The following is a 21729-nucleotide window of genomic DNA, read 5'->3' as shown; positions in this document are numbered from 1 at the left end:
TAAGCACCCGGTCTGGCAGGTAAGGCAGGAATGGGCGGTTTCTGAAAACGGAGAAGGCTGGAGCCATATACAGAGGGTAGGAGGGTACTGGGTTTGGTCCTTGCGGCCACCCCCCAACCCGTACTCCCTGAGCCCTTTAAGGAGTGACCCTTGAGCAAAGAGCAGGAGCTAGCACTGAGCACCACTGGGTGTGGCCAGAAAGGAAGGAAGGGAGGGAGGGAGGGAGGGAGGGAGACGAGCCAAGGAGCTAGCTTTGTGACTTAGCACCTGTGGTGACCTGAAGTCAAATCCCAGCACCCCATGGGCCCCCAAGCACTTAGGAACCAAATAAAATGACATAAATCAAATATATGTAGAAAGTATTGAATGATCCTTTAAGATTAAGACAGAATCAAAATAAAGCCCCGCCCCTGCCACACACACACACCATCTCTTATTTTTTTTTTTTTGCTTTTTGGGTCACACCCAGCAATGCTCAGGGGTTACTCCTGGCTCTGCACTCAGGAATTACTCCTGGCGGTGCTGGGGAGACCATATGGGATGCCGGGGATCGAACCCGGGTTGGCCGAATGGAAGGCAAATGCCCTACCCGCTGTGCTATCGCTCCAGCCCCCACACCATCTCTTTTTTACTTTGACTTACAGAGTGACTCATTTCTTAGTGGCACAGAAAGTAATTTTTCAGTGTTTATGAGAGGTCACACTGAGACCAGGTTTTCAGTGGGCCTGGATTATGGAGGAAGTGAAAGGTAGCATTGTGTGTGTATGTATACGCACACGTGTGCATGCACATGCATGTACATGCACTTCTGCTTACATGACTGTCCATGTTGTAGAAGTACAGGTTCTCTTGCTTTGTCAAATGCATGTGACCACACCACACCTCCCACCAAAGTGCCTTTGTCTTCACCAGACAGAGTTCGGACTCAGAGCCAGTCAGGACACTGGGCAGCCCCTTTGCAACTCTCAGCCCAGCTGCCTCCTTTGTGGCATGTCGTAATCTGTGCTGCGCCTGGCAGCTAGAGCAGTGTTCTTGCGATTTGTCACGGTAGTCCTAGCTGCAGGCATTGGCTGCAGAAGCTGTGTGGTGCCAGAGATGTAGCTCCAGAGTAGAGCGCGTGCCTCGCATGTGTGGGGCCCTGGGTTTGATTCCCAGGACTGCAGCAACAACCGAAAGATACTTTGGCAACTTCTTACAGTTAATAAGAACTTTATTAGGTCCAGTAACAGTGTCACAAATTGCCATTTTCACAAAGGCATCCTGATTTTTATTTTATTTTTTGGTGGCACTGGGGATCAAAGCCACATGCAAGGGCCGACCCCCCAGTTACACCACACCCTTGGCCCGGGACTCTGACTTTTTTTTTCTTTTTTCTCTTTTTGGGTCACACCCGGCAATGCTCAGGGGTTACTCCTGGCTCTGCACTCAGGAATCACTCCTAGCAGTGCTCAGGGGACCATATGGGATGCTGGGAATCGAACCCAGGTCAGCCGCGTGCAAGGCAAACGCCCTACCCGCTGTGCTATGGCTCCAGCCCCACCCTGCCTTTTGGGCAGGCACGAGGCACTCCACTCAGCCAGTAAAGAACGCAAATAAGTTATCAGGAGCAGTGACAGGCTTCGAAAAATTGGAGGAGTCGGGCGATGCCATCTGCTCCTGCAGCTTCGTTTGAGGTTACTCATCGGGTTGAGAGTTCTTTCTCCAGACTGGCGGCCCGGAGGAGTGGCAGGTGGCGGGTCTGTGCCGGTGCAGACCGGAGAGAGGCGGTGGCGAGCGTGGCAGGGCAGCCGGCCCTGCTGCTGATCACGCTTTGTTTCCGCAGAACGTGGTGAAGCTCATGCGCGGACTCCTGCAGTGCATGATGCGGCAGGTAGGTGCGAACGGCCCGGAGGCGGCCACACTTTCACGACACTCCCACGGGGCCAGCTTTGGGGCGTCTTCGTCTCAAAAGGAAGAGGAACGGGGAAGTGGGGGGCGCAGAGCAATAGCAATGGCGGGTAGGGCAACTTGCTTGCATGCAGCTGCCCTGGGTTGGATCCCAGGCACCCCGTACAGTCCAGGAGTGATCAGAGCCAGGAACAAGCCCGAGCACTGCGGGGTGTGCCCCCCACACACACACACTCTAAAGAACACCAGAGACTATTCTGCCTACTTTCGCTTTCTAACAAGGCTCCTCAGTCAGTTCTCTAGAAGCACAGTGTCGAAGGACACGGGTGCGCCTGATGTGGTGCGTGCCTGCGTGCCACTGAGCTCTGCTCACTCGCAGTGCTCTGGGTGCAGCCAGGGAGGCTTCTGGGCAGCAACAGGGTGCCTCAGGCAATCCCCAACCCTGCAGGGCCTGAGCGGAGCAGCATGGAATCCTCCTAGAATGGCCAGGAGGGGTCCCCAGGGCTCCCGGAGCACTGTTAGGGAGGCCCCAGTGAAATAAACAGACTCGCTCTTTTCAACATGAGGGACACCAAGAAGTTGGCATTTAAACAGGTCTCCCCACCCCCCTTTCCTCCTTCCCTCCCTCCTCTCTCTCTGAATGCCTATTTACTATCATTCTTGGGGACCCTTTGGGCTGATCTCGGGCTCCAGGTAACTTGCTAACACCCCACTGGGCTGGGATCCCACTGGAATTTCTGTGATGGGGGCAGATACCCCCGCACCCCAACATGCACTGCAGTTCATTGTCCACTCCCAGAGCCCGCAGGGCAGACCCGGGCCGTGCCCTCCGCGAACCGCTTAGCCTGGAGCGGAGCCTACCTGGCGCGCGTGCTCACCCTCCTTCCCGCAGGTGGAGAAAGTGGAGAAGTTCAAGTACACGCAGAGTACCAAGGACAGCCTGCACGCCAAGTACAACACTGCCACCTGCAGCACCGTGGTGGGCGACGACCAGTGGGGCCACCTCCAGGTGGATGCCACCTCCCTCTTCCTCCTGTTCTTGGCCCAGATGACAGCTTCTGGTGAGCCGGGGCCCTGTGACAGCGGCCAGCCGCTTCCTTCCATCATGCTCTTTGGCAGGGGCTTCCTGAGCATCTCTGCATGACAAAGCTTCCCTGCTGTCACTGTCGCAGCTCCGTTACTGTTCTTCAACTTTTTGACACCAGCACACTGAGATGTGTCTAATGTACAGGGCCACTAGGTAGCGGATAAAACCAAGGCAGTAGACGGGTGCTTTTCAACCTCTCTGCACCTGTGGACCGGCCATGGTCTACACACCAGTGGTTGAAGACCACCAATCTACACCTCAGCAGTTCCAGTAGCAACAGCGCATTGCTGCCTCTTCTTCTCTTCTCCCGGATCAGCACCCTCTTTTCATTTTTTCTCTTGGCCACACCAGGTGATGCTCAGAGCTTACACCTGCGGTGCCGAGGACCATATGGGCTGCCAGGATCCAACCTGGGTTGACAGCATGCAAGGCCTATGTCCTCCCTGCTGTCTACTGCTCCAACCATAGTTCCTTACGTTCTTATCTCATCTGCCCTCCCTCCCCTGTACCCCAGTCCTTGGACCTTGGTGGTAGTCCAGCAGACCCCAGCAGTCTGGAGCATCCTTGTTGAGACCCACCGGGGCTCATGCCATTCCTGTGGCAGCCTGGACACCAGGCCTCCATGCACTGGGCAGTCTCTGCCAAGTGACCTCGCCCTCCACTGAGCTGGCTGCGACGTTCCCCAGGGGCTTAGGTCACTGCACTCTGTGTCTCAGAGCTCTTGTCCCCACTCCAGCTCCCCAGCGCTCCTGAAAGAGGCTCCGCACATGTTTCTGACTGCAACTGTGGAGCCCTAAAGAGGGCAGACGTCGCTCAGAGCATCTCTCTGTGACTGAACCAGGCTCTTTATTGTAAACGATTTTTTGGTTACAAAGGTTAAATGAGCTCACTGTGGATCTTTTGGAGGATAAAACCAATCAAGTACAGGGAGAAAAATATCCTACTGCCAGTTTTTTATTTGGAGGATGTGCTCTGGGGCTTTTTGGTTCCTGTGTGCTTTAAAAAAAAGTTAAGGTCAAGCAGGAGCGATGGTGTAGCAGGTAAGGCCTTGGATGTGGCTGCCCCATATTCGATCTCAGGTACCACTTATGGTCCCCTGGTCCCCTGAGCCAGTCAGTTGTGATCTCTGAGTATAGAGTCAGGCATGAACCCTGAGCACTGCCGGGGGTACCCCTAAAACAAAACGAAAGATTAAAGGTCATGTTATATATATATAAATATAAAATTCTCCATCAATATACGTTTATTGACTTTATCAGTGGTTATATCTGATTTAATAATTCCTTTTATTCCTTCCTCCCCTTCCTTCCCTCCTCCCTCTTCATCCCTCCCTTCTCTCCTGCCCCTCCCTCCAATCCTCCCTTTCTTCACTCCTATTCGCACTCATGGAATTTACCTTCAGATTTTTTATGGCTGTATAAGAAAACTAAAATGGGTGTGAAAGAATTTCTGACCCAGTGTGGTATTTGTAATTAGTACTTGGCTCTTCCATGTAACTTCACAAACTACATGGTTTGCTTCTCCTTATTAGGTTTACGGATAATTTTCACCCTCGATGAGGTGGCTTTCATACAGAATCTTGTCTTTTACATAGAAGCCGCATATAAAGTTGCTGTAAGTACCAACGCCGCTCATCTTTCCAGTTGTCAAAGCACAAAACCATAGTTTGTGGAGGGCCAGGCTGTTAGGGGCTGAGTGGAAGATTATTCGGCATCTCTGAATGCCGAGTGTGTTCTTATCTTGGGGCATAGGTAGTTGGAGAGTTTTTGTTTAGGGGACTAAACTTCATGCTTTGTTTGAATATTTAAAGTTTAGTTTTCTGAAATGAAGAGTTTTATGTAGGAAATATGAGAGAGGAAACGAGAGAGAGAGGGAGAGAGAGAGAGAGCGAAAAGGAGTGAAGGAGGGAGGGAGAGAAAATGCCATAAACTAAAAGAAGAAAATCGCCATACCCCACAAGCTGGGATGCAGGTGACTTTGTAATGACGAGGAGTTTTTCATTCTTCTTTTGGTTGGTGCTTTTGGTGGTGACGGGCATTGAAGCCAGGGCCTCCCACGTACCTGATAAGCACTCTACCACTGAGCTACACCCAGCCCTTCTATGCTTACTTCGGTATTTAGTTTTATTTTTTTATGTTATGGTGCTTCAGGTTACACCCACGGGTGCTCAGGCACTGCTCCTAGCTTGATGCTTGGGGAACCAGGCCGTGCTGGGCTCAAACCCGGGCTCCTCCCTGTGAAGCCGGCACTCAGCCCTTGAGAATCTCCTGGGCATTATGTTTGTTTATAAATAAGACCCCGGAGGCCCGCAGATGGAGGAGGTCTGAGCCAGGCATCCAGCCAGTTTAGAGCCCTGCTGTGGGCCAGGAGTGTGAGGGATAAAGGGCTGAAACACCCAGTTTCTCCAGCCACTGTTGGGGCGGCCCCCTGTCCCAAAAGAACCAGGGAACTACAAGGCTTGTTGTCAGAGTAAGAAGGAAAAGCAATATTTGCCTTGAGAAAGAAACCACTGAGGTCCAAAGCCAGGGTCACTGAGCTGCTGTCCTGGGCCAGGGAGTGAATGTTTGTGGCTTTGCAGTGCCAGCAAAGCACGTGCAGCGCGGCTGGATCCCAAACATACTTGATGACACACGGAAGTGGTGAGCAGCAATTGATTCCCAGTGGGAGTACCAGGGATTCTCTCCCCGTTCCCGGGGCTGTGGGTGGTGTCTGCAGGGGATGGGCGCTAACTGGCACCTAGGGAGGCCTGGCATGCTGCTGCCCATCCAACAGTGCACTGGACTGGCCCACGACCCAGAAGGATCTTCTCGAAATGAGCAAGTGCCCAACTTGACCAACTCCGCTCTATGGAAATGGAAAGTCTTGCTATCGTTGGGGTAGTTTGGGTGCCAGTCCGAGCATTGCGCAGGGACCAGCTCTGTCAGTGCGCAGGTGACCATGTGTGGTGCTAGGGATGAAATCAGGGTCAGCTGCATGCACGGCAAGTGCCCTAGCCCCTGTACTATCTCTGCAGCCCCCTTAAGTCTTGTGGAAAGGGTGGAGCTTGAGTTGTACCTTGGAGCACCATAGAGCTTAGAGAAGCAGGAGGGTGAAGGGCATTCGGGAGATCTGAGTGGCCTTACAGTTAGAGACAGGCCACAGGGTCTGTGCGGATGTCGGGGTGTGCTTACGGTCAGGGCACACAGAGTCAAGGGAGGAGGGCTATGGTGAAATTTGGGTCCCAGAGAACAATATAGAATACAGTGAGCCCATGGGGGTACAAGGAGGCCACCAGGCCTTGGAGGATGGTCAGCCCGAGAATTGACACCACCTGGGCTCCCTGTTCCTTTGCTTCTTCCTCTGTCCCTTTTACCCAAGAAACTTTTTATTTTGCTTTTTCGATCACATCCAGCAATGCACAGAGGTTACTTCTGACTCTGCACTCAGGAATTACTCCTGGCAGTGCTTGGGAGACCGTATGGGATTCTGGGAATCGAACCTGGGTCGGCTGCGTGCAAGGCAAACGCCCTACCCGCTGTGCTATTGCTCCAGCCCCTACCCAAGAAACTTTTTATAGACACCAGCAGGTATAGAAAATAGATAAACATATCAACCGTCTACCAATCATCAGTTGTGATGAAATTTATTTCAAAATGGCCCACACATGGGGCTGGAGTGATAGCACAGTGAGTAGGGCATTTGCCTTCCCTGCGGACGACCCATGTTCGATTCCCAGCATCCCATAGGGTCCCCTCTGCACCGCCAAGGGTAATTCCTGAGTGCATGAACCAGGAGTAACCCCTGTGCATCGCCAGGTGTGACCCAAAAAGAAAAAAAAAATGGCCCACACATTCATTTCTGTGAAGGTTCACAACTGCTGTGGCTCTAAGGAATAGAAGTTTGTCATTTTAGACTCTTAGGGGGGCTAAGGGTGCTGAGCACTTAGCTTCAGGTCGGAGTGGTGATGGATTGGAGGAGGAAAAGCCCGGCTGTGACGTGTTCTGGAGACAGGGTCCCACCGCCAACGGTGGGAGCTGGTGGAGGAGGCCTAGGTTCTCACCCTTTGGAAATGTTCATCTTTAGAGATGAGACATATGAAAGTCACAATTCTGACATTGATCTCAATCTATTTGGCTTGTGATCGTCCAATAACTTGCAGAGCAGTCTTGCAAAGTGGTGCTTGGGTTTCTGAAAGGAAAAGCGGAATTACAGGAATTCTGTGTGTGTGGATAATGTTCTCTGTGTGGACTGAGTGTTCTGAGCTGAAGGGAAAAACAGGGATACACAGTGTTCGCCACCTCGGGTTTAACATTGGCTCTCATTACTTGCTGAGCATTTTTTCCCTGAGTGGTAATGCTAGAGGGGTATGAAGTGATCTTAAATGGTTTGGTTGGCTTCAGCTAGTCCTAGCCCATTTGTTAGTTTCTTTATTCCACTTTCTAATTTAATGTCAGTTCAAAGGGCTCAGCTAAGTAGAAGAGCAGCATTTTATTTGACTAGAAGATAAATGCACTATTTTTTTAAGTTTTGGGGGCACACCCAGTGGTGCTCAGGGGTTCCTGCTGGTTCTGCTCTCAGGAATCACTCCTGGCAGTGCTTGCGGGACCGTATGGGATGCCGGAGGTCCAACCTGGATCAGCCATGGTCAAGACGATGTACTATCTGCACTATCTAGATGTATTAGAAGTACTGCTGTACTATCTCTCTGGTCCCAAACACACTATTTTGTTCTCTGCAAGGATGTCTAATACACTAGTGACTTTTAGGAATAAAGCAGTTGAGAGTGTTTTTATTTGTGGACTTTTTGGGGTTTTTTTGTTTTGTTTTGGGGGTTTTATTTTATTTTTTTTTTTGGCTTTTGAGTCATACCCAGTGGTGCTTAGGGCTTACTCCTGGCTTGGCACTCAGGTTTCACTCCCCGTGGTGCTTAGAGGACCATAATGGGATGCTGGGTTGGCCACGTACAAGGCTAATTAATACCCTATCAATTGTACCATCTCTGGCCCCCTTGAGAGCATTTTTGCATGTAGTTCCGTCCTTTTTGAACATTTACTTTCAAACGTCTGCTCTGAGGTTGGGTGAACCTGAGTCAAGGAAGAAGGCAGACTGGCTCTGTCAAGCAGTGAGGCTGGTGGCCTTCCAGATAACTTATTTGTGTTTCACGCTGCCTGTGTTAACATAAAGGAACCATTTTCCATGGCACTTCTCAGGGGCCTTTTTTCCCCCTTCTGCTCTGACTTCTCCCTTTCTCTCCCCCAGGACTACGGAATGTGGGAACGTGGCGATAAGACGAATCAAGGCATCCCCGAATTGAATGCGAGCTCTGTTGGAATGGCCAAGGTGATGGGCCCCTTTGGATTTTTATTCCTTTTGTGTCTTTACTGCTTTGGTTTGGATTTCACCATTTGGGGGTGTGGATTTAATCTGATTAGCACAGATTTCCAAAGCCAAGGGCAAGCCTGAAATTCCAGTGTTACAGTAATCTAGCAGAGTACAATAGGCGAGGAAAGTAAGTCCCTTAAATGGAAATCTGCCTGGAAGTAAGGGTGCTGTGCCCTTATTATGCATTGTTGTCTTGGCCAAAACTTGTGCATTTGTTTAAGAAGCTAGAGCAGGGACCCCCAACCCCAGTCTTTCCCCCCCCCAGGTCACAAAGACAGCTGAAAGGTGGTACCACTTGAAAGGGCACAAGTTCAAAGTCACACAGCACTGATAAGTGAAGTGGGCCAAGTTGAAAAATATGGGCAGGAATGGGGATACGGGAACATTTATCTCAGGAGAACTTCAATCAGAAGTCCAACAATTTGTCGGGGATGGCAGAGCAGTCGTGTAAAAGAGCTAGAGGCCTTTTCCCACAGGTCCTCTGATGCTGACTCCTCTGATTTCTTTGTGATTTCCAGTTGAAAATCACAACTCGATTTTCAAGTTTGGTTGGCTGGAGTTCAGAGAGTTGAGGAGTCTCTGGCGGTCTGAGGGCCAAGTCAGGTGGATGAGCTCGACTCCTGATGAAACATAACGGAACCCAGAGCCCTTAGAAAACTTCATCAGCTCATATAAGACATGGCCCACAGGGCAGACTCAGTCTGCCACCACCAGTTACATCTTTTGCCTCCGTTTTATCCTTCTGCCCTCCTGCTCAAGACTGAAGTGTATTTTCAGACAGTGTCAAGACTCTAGAGCTAGGAATTTTAATGCAGAAATAAATATTTTCTGTTAAGGTTTACTGGCATAGGGCATATGTCCTCATATTAAAAGAATTAATTTTGGTTTTGCTTGGGAACCACACCCAACAGTGCTCATGCGCTATGCCTGGCACAGTGCTTGGAGACCACTCCCAGTTGTGTTTGGGGGACCAGGTGGTGCTGGATTGACTCTGGAGCTCCCCCATGCAATGCATGTGCTCTGGCCCATTGAGAAATCTTCCTGGCCCAACAGTTCCATCAGTGACAGATATGCTAGGCTTAGAAGATCAGTGATGTCTGTTTACAATAGCCAGAATCTGGAAAAAAACCCAAGTGCCCGAGAACAGATGACTGGTTACAGAAACTTTGGTACATCTACACAATGGAATACTATGCAGCTGTTAGAAAGGATGAAGTCATGAAATTTGCATATAAGTGGATCAACATGGAGGGTATCATGTTAAGTGAGATGAGTCAGAAAGAGAGGGACAGACATAGAAAGATTGCACTCATTTGTGGAATATAAAGTAACAGAATGTGAGACTTACAAGAATAGTAGAGATATGTACCAGGAGGATTACTCCACAGCTTGGAAGATGGCCTCACATGCTGGGGAAAAAGGCAGCTCAGATATAGAAGGGACCACCAAGTAAAGGGTGCTTGGAGAGCCTGCTTGGGATGGAAGATGCATGCTTAAAGTAGACTATAGACTGAATGATGACCACTCAATACCTCTAGTGCAAACCACCACATCCAAAAGGAGAGAGAGAACAAAAGGGAATGCCCTGCCACAGAAGCGGGGTGGGGTGGTGGGATGGGATGGGGGTGGTGGGAGGGATACTGGGATCAATGGTGGTGGAGAATGGGCACTGGTGGAGGGATGGGAACTCGAACATTGTATGACTGAAACGTAAGCACGAGAGTTTGCAGATTTAACAAATCTCACGGTGATTCATTAAAACTTTTTTTTAACTTAATAGGTGAAAGAGACTGGACCATGAGCATTAGTTCATAACGTGTGTATCTATCCCCCATATACATGTTAGGAACTTGTTCAATTTGTTAGATTTTTTTTGGTAGAACAGTCATATGATTTGGACAAATGTTTTTCTGTTTCCTTTTTGCTACTTCTTCTCACCAGGAGTAGCAACATAGAGGCGAGTTGTCATCCACTGGCAATGTGCTTCATTGCTTTTGGCCAAGCCTGCATGCTTGATGACTTAATGTGAAAGGAGTAGGAGATAGGGGAGTGGACGTTCACTGGACAGCAAAAGTAACTCTTCTGTGTGTTTGTAGGCAGCACTCGAGGCGATCGATGAGCTGGATCTCTTTGGAGCCCATGGCGCCCACAAGTCAGTGATCCACGTCCTGCCAGACGAGGTTGAACACTGCCAGGTACCCCTTACCTTGAGAGCCCCAGAGAGTCCTGGGACCCGCCCTACAGTCCTTTGTAGCTTGGTCCTCCTTGGTCCTCCTTGGCAAAATGAGCATATGAGACCTTGCCCTTCAGCCCACACCAGGAGGCCTTAAGGATCAGAGCAAGTCAAATCAGTGTGTGTGTGTGTGTGTGTGTGTGTGTGTGTGTGTGTGAGAGAGAGAGAGAGAGAGAGAGAGAGAGAGCATGATGCTCCTTAAAACACACTATAGTTGGGCCAGAGTGATAGGACAACGAATAGGGCGTTTGCTTGCGTGCGGCCGACCCAAGTTCAATCCCCGGCATCCGTATGGTCTCCAGAGCACCCCCAGGAGTAATTCCTGAGTGCAGAGCTAGGAGTAACATCTGAGCATCGCTGGGTGTGACCCAAAAAGGGAAAAAATACACTATGGCGTTGGCCACACGAGGCCAGCCGTCAAGGCAAACTTGTTTTGCAGAGCAGGGTTGGGTAGTCTTTTAGCACATTGAGGGTCTCCACTTGCTTGCTTGCTTGCTTTTTGTGATGCCCCCAAACTGAATGACAAGCACTAGTTGGGCTGGAGGCAGGGGCAGAATTAGAGAGTAGAGGGGAGATGAAGTCGGGGGAAATTGCAGATTGGGGGAAATGGCCTCGGCGAAAGGAATTATTTCATGTGGACCGGAAGGTTTCGTTAAGTAGACAGCACGTCAGTCAACCAAGCCTTGTTTAGCGAGACCCATGGTGTGCCAGGTGCTGTGACAGTCTGGGGGGGCTGGAGCAGCTAGTAAAGAGGGCACTTGGGCGGTGGAGAATAGGAGCTGGCTTGGAGTGGGCCGGTCAGTCACTGCAGAAAAGGAAGGTTTATCCCGAAGCTGAAGAATCCCACCCCACCCACCCCTTATTGTCATTCTACCCTCCAGCTCCTGAGCCAGTCCTCAGTGGAGAGTAAGCAGGGTGGGGTTACACAGACTCAAGCTGGTTGCATTTTAGCGAACGTATAGGCTGGCGCGGTACGCTTCGGCCCTTTTACACCTGTGAAGCACAGCCTGCCCTGCGCACCAGCCTGCAGACCAGGTAGAGCAGTGAGCAGGTAGAACAGCTGCTTACACCTGTGGTTTTCAGCCTTTCTGTGACTGTGGATCAGCCGGGTCCACGGGACGGGCTTGAAGACCTGCTCTGCTGGTTATTGTGGGAGCGGACGGCCAGGAAGGACCTGGCTGAGAAGCGTCGTTTCCGCTTCGGGCTGCATGTTTTGGGCCTCACATCCCTGTTCTCAGACGCTGACTTCAAGCGTGTGAATTGCTCATTACCTGAATTCCCTCTTCCGAAGGAAGATTTGAGAAGTGGATGTGGCAGGGCTGTGTCCTCGTGTCTGTGCATGTTCTTTCCCTACCCTGCCCTTCCGGAACTTTCCCCTATACTCTCAGCCCCCTTCAGTTTACAGCGGCCGGTCCAGCCACCTTATATTGAGCTCTTAGTGCCATTAAGTCACCCATTCTCTGCAACCTACACTACTTCTATTAAATTTTTTTTTATTTAGTCACCCTGAGTTATTTAAGGTATTTATGTTTGGGTTTCAGGCTTACCGTGTTCCAGCACCAAATCCTCCACTGCCCCCCCACCATCAGTGTCCATCAGTGTCCCCAGTTTCCATCTTGCCTGGAGAGCTCCCGAGCAGGTGGCTTAGTGGTTTCTCTCCTCAAGTGCTGCACGGAGTCAGCTAAAGGCTGCTTTCTGCGCTCTCCGACAACCCCCCGCCCCCCGGCAAGGGACAGCAGTCTCTGGCTTTGGCTGGGTAGGCGACATAGCCCATGGGCCCTATGGTAGGCCCAGTCTCCACTCGAAATGGGCAGATGCTGGGCACTAAGGTCATCCGTGCTCTCAGGATGCCGTTTCTCTTAGGGTTTCCCTGCTCAGAGCTGCCTCTCTGTTTTTCAGTCAATTCTGTTCTCCATGTTACCCAGAGCGTCCACGTCCAAAGAGATCGACTCAGGGCTGCTTTCCATTATCTCCTTCCCTGCCTTTGCTGTAGAAGATATAAACCTCGTGAATGTGACCAAAAATGAGATTATTTCCAAGCTTCAGGTAAGCTAGTGGCCACCCCTGGCACCACTCTGCCTTCAGCGCCACGTCAACCATATGGCATGGAGCAGCTCTCCGATGTCTGGGCTCTCCATGATATTGGCGACTGGGCTGGTCTCAATCTCAGTGGCCTCCCAGAGGGAGGTGTCCAAAGCAGAGGCCACAGCAAGGATATAGCCTCAAAAGGATCCAAGGACTTCATTCTCTTCTGAGGAGTAAACTTTGACCCCAAAGCCAAAACCTCCCCTATGAACCTCACTTGGTACCACTACCATTGCCCAAGCTTTTTAACTCCTGAGAGATCACAGACACAGTCCTTTGAGAATCCTTTAAAAGCTTTGAGTTCATGGGGCTGGAGCAATAGCACAGCGGGTAGGGCGTTTGCCTTGCACGCGGCTGACCCGGGTTCGATTCCCAGCATCCCATATGGTCCCCTGAGCACCGTCAGTAGTAATTCCTGAGTGCATGAGCCAGGAGTAACCCCTGTGCAACGCCGGGTGTGATCCAAAAAGAAAAAAAAAAAAAGCTTCGAGTTCGTACCTAAAAAAACTATCCTTGTCCCAATGTTCTCAAACTTTACACACCACTTCAGGGAACTTGGAAATTTCAAGATTCAGTTGAGCTTAAGGGCATCCCTGCGCTGAGGTAAAATGCAGTAACTCTGCCATTCCACCGAACTGAAAATAATGTTATTTTAATCCTCCAGCCAACTGGCATTAGCAGTAAAATTGCCAAAGCTTCGTGGGCCAAAATCTGCATATTGGTGATCCTACATAGACTCAGTGAAAAATGCCACCTTGGAAAAAGGGTTTAAAGGATCTTCACTGATATCCCCCAAAGAAGGGGGCTGTCTCCTGTTGCCTTCAGTGGCAAAAGAGGACCACGGGGTCTTGGAAGTAGGCAGGGAGTGACGTGTTTAACAGGAGCAGCTTCCAGAACAATCTAGACGTGGCCACAAGGGGGCGTGCCGAGCCCTGGAAATGGTCAGCACAAGAACGCCCCCGCTCCCCCTCCTTCTGTCCCTCAAGCCGACGGCCAGTGCTGCCATCCTGGGGTCATGGAGGCAGGAGAGAGTGCTGGCAAGACTCCCCTTTCTGGGCACGGAGGAACCACCCACCTCCCACCCCGCCCCGGCAGCCGCCTCGGACTGCAGACTGTCCTTCGGGAGAAGCAGTGCGCCCAGCTTCCGCCTCGCCTGGGCAGCTCTGTCCTCGTGGAAGGGCCCCTTTGCACCGTGCCCGAAATAGCCAGAGCGACACTGCGCTCTCAGCAATCACACGAAGCCCTCAGTTTACACGGGGTATTATTACTTTAAGACAACTTGAGGGCCCGAGTGATAGCACAGCGGGTAGAGCGTTTTCCTTGCATGGGGCCAACCTGGGTTCAATCCCCCACGTCCCATATGGTCCCCTGAGCACCTCCAGGAGTAATTCCTGAGTATAGAGCCAGGACTTAACCCGTGAGCATCGCCGGATGTGACCCAAAAAGCAGAGAGAGAGAGAGAGAGAGAGAGAGAGAGAGAGAGAGAGAGAGAGAGAGAGAGAGAGAGAGAGAGAGAGAGAGGGAGGGAGGGAGGGAGAGAGAGAGAGAGAGGGAGGGAGGGAGGGAGAGAGAGACAGAGAGAGAGAGAGAGAGGGAGAGGGAGAGAGGGAGAGAGAGAGAGAGAGAGAGAGACTGCACTTGGCTCACACTGGTTCGATCTCAGTGACTCCTGAGCACAGACCCAGGTTTAGACATTGAGTAGCCCCAGTTGTGCCCCTTAAAAATAAAAATTTACCTGAAATCTGGAAACAACCCAAGTGCCCTAGAACAGATGACTGGTTAAAGAAACTTTGGTACATCTATACAATGGAATACTCTGCAGCTGTTAGGAGAGATGAAGTCATGAAATTTGCCTATAAATGGATAGACATGGAGCGTATCATGCTAAGTGAAATGAGTCAGAAAGAGAGGGACAGGCGCAGAAGGACTGCACTCATTTGTGGAGTATAGAAGAACATCACATGAGGCTGACACCCAAGGACAGTAGATACCAGGGCCAGGGGGATTGCCCCATAGCTGGAAGCCTGCTTCATGAGCAGAGGGGAGAAGGCAGAGGGAATAGAGAAGGGATCACTAAGAAAATGATGGTGGAGGAACCAGTTGGGATGGGAGATGCATGCCGAAAGTAGATAATGGACCCAACATGATGCCCTCTCAGTGTCTGTGTTGCAAGCTATAATGCCCCAAAGTAGAGAGAGAGTATGGGGAATATTGTCTGCCATGGAAGCAAGGGGAGGTTGGGAAAGGGGGGGGGTCTACCGGGGATATTGGTGGTGAGGAATGTGCACTGGAAACCCAAACATGAAAGCTTGTAACTATCTCACAGTGATTCGATAAATAAATAAATAAAAATTTAAAAGCACTGTACTGACAGCAGGGGAGCACAGGGTGCACTTCTCATTACCAAAAGACTCCTAGGGGGGCAGCATAGATAGAGCAGCCAATCCTGAGTTCGAGCCCAGCCACCGCCACCACTACCACCGCCACCACCCAAAAAAAAAAAATCACAGGAAAGGAGATTGACGGTTGACTTGAATGAAAATGGAAAGGCAAGCCCTTCCTCTCATTTCCTCAAATGAAAGTGATTTTTCTTTATCTTCTTAGGGACGATATGGATGCTGCCGTTTCCTCCGTGATGGTTATAAAACCCCAAGAGAGGTTGTATTTAAATATTGTTTCTTCTCATTCCTTAGCTGTTTGGTGCCAAGTTGCCACTGTGGTGTTCTCCCTCTATTGATTATAATTACATGTTGGGACCTTGGAAAGGGACGTCTTAATTTTGGAGGCAGCAAGCCTGGAGTTAGGCTAAGTAGAATAGCGAGAGCATCCAGAGGGCAGCAGGCTGGTGGTTAGAAACCGCTTATAGACAAACAGTCCCGGAGCTCACGCGTTTTTAAAGGACCAACCGCAGGCTTCTCCCTGGGTTGCTGTGCCACTGTGACTGATATAATGATATCAATAAAGCAGTCTGCCAAGCCCTGTGCTTAGCAAATTGCTGTTTATTTGCTAGAGATATAGAAGGCTGTAATGTAATAAACTACCGGAGAGGCTCGTGTAAATTTCTGATTTTCTCTTCTGACTACGGGCCACGCCAAAACAGAACATCTCCCATTAGCGGAACCGGGGTCCTCCCCATCGTCCAGCCCTGCGGAGTCAGACGGGCTGGGAAGCACGGGGACCCAGGGAGCCCCACTGGGTCAGCTGACTTGGACCTTTCCAGAAGGTCTGCCTGTTTGATTTCAGGACCCAAATCGATTGCATTATGACCCTGCTGAGCTCAAGCTCTTTGAGAACATTGAGTGTGAGTGGCCTCTGTTCTGGACCTATTTCATCATCGACGGACTCTTCAGCGGCAACGCTGTGCAGGTGAGGCAGGGCTGCGGCGCTGCGCTGGCTCACGGCAGGGATTCAGGGCCCTGTTGGCTTTTCCCTCACAGATCTCCCCCCAGTCCGAGGGCGGAGGGCAGCGATGATCTCATTCCTTTCCTCTGGGGTGTGCAGGCAGCGCGAGGCTGCAGGCGGGGAGGTAGCGGGGCGGGAAACTGCTTCTTCTAGGGTCTGTCTGGTCAGCCTGGCTGGCAGGTTGATCCCGGAAGTGAACAAGCCCAGCAGGGTGAGCACTTTGGTTCCTCTCCATGTAGCTCATCTTCCCCCTGGAACGCAGTTGGAGCTCTTTATTTATTTATTTATTTATTTATTTATTTATTTATTTTGCTTTTGGGGGGCACACCCAGCGATGCTCAGGGGTTACTCCTGCTTTGCGCTCAGGAATTACTCCTGGTGGTGCTCGGGGGACCCTATGGTATGGCGGGGGTTGAACTCCGGTCAGCCGCGTGCAAGGCAAACACCCTCCGCACTGGGCTATTGCTCCAGCCCCGGAAGCTGATGCTCTTTCTTGAGGCTTCTGCCCAGAACTGGCCCAGCGGTCCTGGGGTTGTGTGCTAGGGTCCCAGAGGTCCCCTGCCTCGGGTGGGGGTGGGCATGGACGATGCACAGTCCCAGGACATGGGGTTCAGGGGTCGCCAAGGAGCGGTGTGACTGCCAGGCTCCTGGTTGCTGTGGCGCTTTGCTCAGCACCCCGTCGGGGGGCGGGCAGGGGAGGCTGTTTTGAGCTGGGGTTTAAGGGCCCTCCTAGCTAATGCCTTGTTTAATAGAAACCTCTGAGCTGGGGTCTCAGCCTCCCGCCTTGCTCCCTGCTGCCTCCGCTCCCCACAGCCCGGCCAGAGTGAGCTTTTTAAAAGGCCCATTACTGCTGTCGCTGCCGTGCCGTGCGCCCTGAATGGCTTCCTGATTGCCGGGAGGAACCGGAGGGGGGGGGGTTGCTGAGAAGTGCTGGTTCTTCACTTCTTCTGCCGGGCCCCATCATCTCATCGCCTCATTGCTCGCTCCTGCTTTCCTTCTGGAGTGTCGCTGGGGTGGGGATGGGGCGCACACTCCGTCCCTCAGATGCCCCGCTCGGGTCACGCCTTGGCAGTGGGCCCCTTTCAGAAAGCTGGATCTGGGGCCCTGGGGCCGCATTACTCGCTCTGCTGTGCTTGCAGGGGTCCTGGGTTCCAGGCCCGCCCCCCCCCCCAAGCACCAGTGGGAGCAACTCTGGAACACAAAACTGGCCATCGCCCTGAGCCCTGCTGGGTGTGGACCCCAAACAAACAAATCTGAGTCAGGTGTCTGCCCCTTATGAGCGCATGTAACGGCGTGGCTCAGTCTGTCTCTTACCTGTGACGGGAACCTGTTAGAGGTGGTCTCTGTCCAATCCCTGGCATACCACCCACGTCGGGTCCCTGGTGAGTGCCCCGGAAGTAGTTACCGTAGGCACATTAATGCATATTTTTAGCATTGACCCAGTGCCTGAGCACGCTCGGGAGAGCAATTTACACATGCCTAGGAGAAGCCCTTGTGAGTGGCCCGGCATAGCTCTGGGTTTTTCCAGCCTCTTCTGCTCCCCTGTGCTGCATTCAGAGATTTATTTTGGCTTCTGAGAGGGCAGCACGCTTGGAATATTCATGTTTCCCCCCTGCTGAATCTTCCTCTGAGGCTTCGGTGATGATCTTGGGTTTTGTCTTTTTATCCCAGAACCAAATGATCGCCAAAAGGAGTCGGTTTGAATGTCTTTTATGAGCAGGCTTGATGAGGATCAGAAACGGCTCCCCAGAAAAAGCTAAGGAGATTTAGTAAGAATGAAAAAGACTGTCCGCATCGGTGCCTCTGTTTCTCAGCCTCACGAAACCTATGACTCGAACCTCTCACTTTTCCTCTACCTGCTCCCCACCGACACCAAGTCTGGGCTCTGCAAGACTTACAAGAAAACAAAAGGAGTTGGGCTAGAGCGATAGTACAGCAGGGAGGGCATTTGCCTTGCACGCGGCCGACCTGGGTTTGATTCCCGGCATCCCATAGGGTCCCCTGAGCACTGCCAGGAGTAATTCCTGAGTGCAGAGCCAAGAGTAACCCCTGAGCATCGCCAGGTGTGACCCAAAAATGAAAAAAAATTAAAAAAAAGAAAAGGAGCCCTGGAAGGGGAAGTGTGGGAAGGGAAATATGGCAAAGGGGAAGGATGTTAACGAGCCGTACAAGTGGCTGCTCAAAACTCTATTTTTTTTTATGGAATCACCATGAGCTACAGTTGCAAAGCTTTCATGTTTGAGTTTCAGCCATACACTGGTCGAACATGCATCCCTCCACCAGGGCAGACTTTCCACCACCAGTGTCTCCAGTATTCCCGCCCCCTCCATCCCAGCCCGCCCCATGCCTCTATGGCAATTTCCCCCATATTCTCTCTGTACTCTGGGGCATCATAGTTTGCTTGAACTTTCCCACCACCATTCAAGCCTGCCTGCCAGGGGCAGACACTAGAAAATTTATTTTCTCTGGCTCACTTTGAATACCATGAGAGGTCACATGGCCGCTTTTGCAGCTGTGTGTGCCTCTGGAATTGTAAAATTGTAAATAGTTGGGGTGCAGAGACATTCCTGTAGGGCGCTAATAATTTGGGGATTCATTTGGGAGCCTCTGGACCAAGGCCATTGGTGTGCCGAGATGGCACCCCGAGGCAGTGTGGGTGTGACAGCCAGGACCCCAAGGGGGAAGGGAGATGGGGAGGGACGCCCCAACTCCTCTGCTACTGCTGAGAGGCCTGGAGTCTTAGTCCTGGAACCCGCATACGTAAGACTCTACTTTTTTCCTTTCCCCCCCCTTCAGTAGAAAGGGTTCTATTACTGCTTTTTAATGGCAGACTTAATGTTGTACGTGTTGTGTGTGTGTGTGTGTGTGTGTGGGTGTGTGTGTGTGTGGGTGTGTGTGGTGCAAGACGTACTCTTGGGGGTGCTGGAGACATAGTCCAGCGAGTAGGGCACTTGCCTTGCAGACGGCCAACCTGGGTTCGATTCCCCTAAGCACTGCCTAGAGTGATCCCTGAGCACTGCCAGGTATGGCCCCCAGACCAGAGCAAACCCCAAAGACATACTCCAGCACTGCGCCACCTCGGCGCCCCAGCGTGGGTGCTGCCTTTCGAGGCTGGGGAGCAGGGATTGGCAGCACCGGGCTTTCTTGCCCTCACCTCACATTTCTTCAGCAGCTCTTTCTTGAGCAAGAAATGTTTGAATGAGGGTCTTGGACGTGGAAAAGTAGCAGTGGGCGGAAATGAGAGCGGCTATTTTAGGACCTGGCCTCCATTCCAAGCAGCTTATAATCTAGCTGGCAAGGCAAGATTTAAAGCTGCAAGAAGCGTGAAATATTTATGAGTGAAAGGCAGCTGTGGCAGTGACTCGTGATGCGGGCTCTTAGCAAGAGCCCCCCAACCCCACCCTCCTGGAACTGGAGGTCAGTGCACATTGCTGGCCCGGGGCCTGGCCCCTGGCCTCCGTGTGGCCGGAACAGCGTGCTTGTGTGTTCTGTCACGATGCCGCCACTCCCAGCCCCCTTTAGCAGCACGGGGGGCCTCCACGGGTTCTTTTCCAGATCCAGGAGTACCGGGAGGCCCTGGAGGGAGTATTAATCAGAGGCAAGGACGGAGTCCGCCTGGTGCCCGAGCTCTACGCCATCCCACCCCACAAGGTAAGCGGCGGGGCTGCCAGCTGCCGCTGGGCCTGTGCGCAATTTGCGTCGCGCCTGTCCTCAGTCACAGGCCCCCCGGGATGAGGGGTTGCCAACACTCTGGGGACGCTCCTCTCCGTGCCTGGAGTGTCGACTTCAGAGCCGTGCTTGACGGGGCCCTGAGCCTAGAGCGAAGGAGCCCAAGAACGCACACTCGTGGGGCACCCTGCTCGCACCCTGCCTCCCCCTCATTCCCCGGGAAAGCGGCCAGCGTCTCCTCGGACCCTGGGGACAGCCGCACAGGGCGCATGCGGCCCTTGTACTTTGGGGTCTCGCGACTCCACGTGGGCACAGCCTTTGATGCTGTTCTCTGCCGGGGACCGGGACCCCGCCAGTCCCGGGAAGGGCCCCACAGAGAGCTGGGCTCCGTGTGACTCACTTTCTTCAACGGGGTCTTGAGAGACTTCAGCATCTTTGTGCGAAGGTGGCTTTCCACGCGTGTCCTGTTTCCGGGGATTCGTGGTGGCCCTCGTGATTTCTCACCTTCCCTATTGCTTTGGAGGAAGGAGGAGAGTTCAGAGAGCACCCCCGGTCCCCCAACCCACAGGGCCCGTGGGGGATCAGAACCCAGCGTGGGGGTTGGGAGTTCTGCCGCTGAATGTGGCCCTCCTGGTCTGACCAGAGGCCCGGCCCCTCCTGAGACCACACCCCAATGCAGGGCCTCCCTGGGCGCTGGCGAATCCTCCCCCTCTCCCTCTCTCTGGAAGCTGAGGCCCGGGGCGCCAGCAAGGGGCTCCGTGGGAATGTGTGTGGGTGCAGAGACAGCTGCGGGCAGTGGGGAGGGGAGGCGCCTGCAAGCACCCACGCATCCAGGAAGGCCCTTACCCTGGCCCGCCTCAGGCACTGGCACAAGAGAAGTAGCAGCGAGGAGGGACTTCGGAACCCAAAGCGGAGGAAGGTGAAAGAAACGACGTTCCCACCTGTGCCCTCTGGGAGCTATAAACAGCTTTTTTCCGGTTTGTGAGCCGCACTCAGTAGTGCTTGGGGGTTCTCTCCCAATGCAATGCCAGTGGTTAGCCCTGGGATGCCCGTACGCAGTGCCCCTGGTCCAGCCATTTGAGCATCTCCTTGGCCCAACTTGTGCCTTCTCTGTCCTCCCTCCCTCCCTCCCTTCCTCCCTTCCTCCCTTCCTTCCTTCCTTCCCTCCCTCCCTCCCTCCCTCCCTCCCTCCCTCCCTCCCTCCCTCCCTCCCTCCCTCCCTTCCTCCCTCTTTTCCTTCCTTCCTTCCTTCCTTCCTTCCTTCCTTCCTTCCTTCCTTCCTTCCTTCCTTCCTTCCTTCCTTTCCTTCCTTCCTTCCTTCCCTCCCTCCTTCCTCCCTTCCCTTCCTTCCTCCCTCCCTCCTTCCCTCCTACCTTCCTTTCTTCCTTCCTCCCTCCCTCCCTCCCTCCTTCCTTTCTTACTTCTGCCTTTCTTCCTTCCTCCCTCCCTCCTCCCTTCTTTCTTTCTTTCTTTCTTTCTTTCTTTCTTTCTTTCTTTCTTTCTTTCTTTCTTTCTTTCTTGTTTTGGGGCCATGCCCAGTGATTCTCAGGGGTTACTCCTGGCTCTGCACTGAGAAACATTCCTGGCAGTGTTTGGGAGACCATATATGATGCTGGGCATTGACCCCGGGTCAGCTACATGCAAGGCAAGCACCCTACCCGCTGTACTATCTCTCCGACTCCCCCACCCCAGCTGTTCTTTTCTTTCTCATGAACAGGGAGTCAAACATCCCCCACCCCCCAAACTTTTTATGTTTATTTGCTTTTGGACCACACCCAGTGATGTTCAGGGTTACTCTTGCCTCTGCACTCAGGAATTACTCCCGGCAGTGCTTGGGGAACTATATGGGGTGCTGGGGGTCGTGTGCAAGGCAAATGCGCTCCCTACTGTACTGTGGTTCTGGCCCCATCTGCAGCCTTCTTGCTTCTAAATTGCACCTGCTAACTTTGGGGTTTCTATGTGTCATGACCGACCCCACTCTCCCCCAGCTGTGGCCACCAGAAGC

The 21729-nt window shown here is 52.3% G+C and overlaps 1 protein-coding gene across 1 annotated transcript in view; it reads left to right on the top strand.

Annotated features, from left to right (window-relative positions):
- PHKA2 (phosphorylase kinase regulatory subunit alpha 2) overlaps positions 1 to 21729 on the top strand; it is an 82008-nt gene that overhangs the window by 21599 nt on the left and 38680 nt on the right. Inside the window, exons 3-11 of the mRNA XM_004612221.2 lie at positions 1823 to 1870; positions 2780 to 2948; positions 4506 to 4588; positions 8213 to 8293; positions 10432 to 10530; positions 12468 to 12614; positions 15258 to 15311; positions 15897 to 16019; positions 19611 to 19706. Coding sequence (XP_004612278.1) covers positions 1823 to 1870; positions 2780 to 2948; positions 4506 to 4588; positions 8213 to 8293; positions 10432 to 10530; positions 12468 to 12614; positions 15258 to 15311; positions 15897 to 16019; positions 19611 to 19706 — 900 coding nt within the window. The remainder of the gene's footprint in view (positions 1 to 1822; positions 1871 to 2779; positions 2949 to 4505; positions 4589 to 8212; positions 8294 to 10431; positions 10531 to 12467; positions 12615 to 15257; positions 15312 to 15896; positions 16020 to 19610; positions 19707 to 21729) is intronic.

This window comes from Sorex araneus, chromosome X, assembly GCF_027595985.1.
Source record: "Sorex araneus isolate mSorAra2 chromosome X, mSorAra2.pri, whole genome shotgun sequence".
In the NCBI taxonomy this organism is placed as follows: domain Eukaryota; kingdom Metazoa; phylum Chordata; class Mammalia; order Eulipotyphla; family Soricidae; genus Sorex; species Sorex araneus.
The sequence above is the reverse complement of the archived record's forward strand: the minus strand, read 5'-3'. Positions and strand labels throughout refer to the sequence as shown.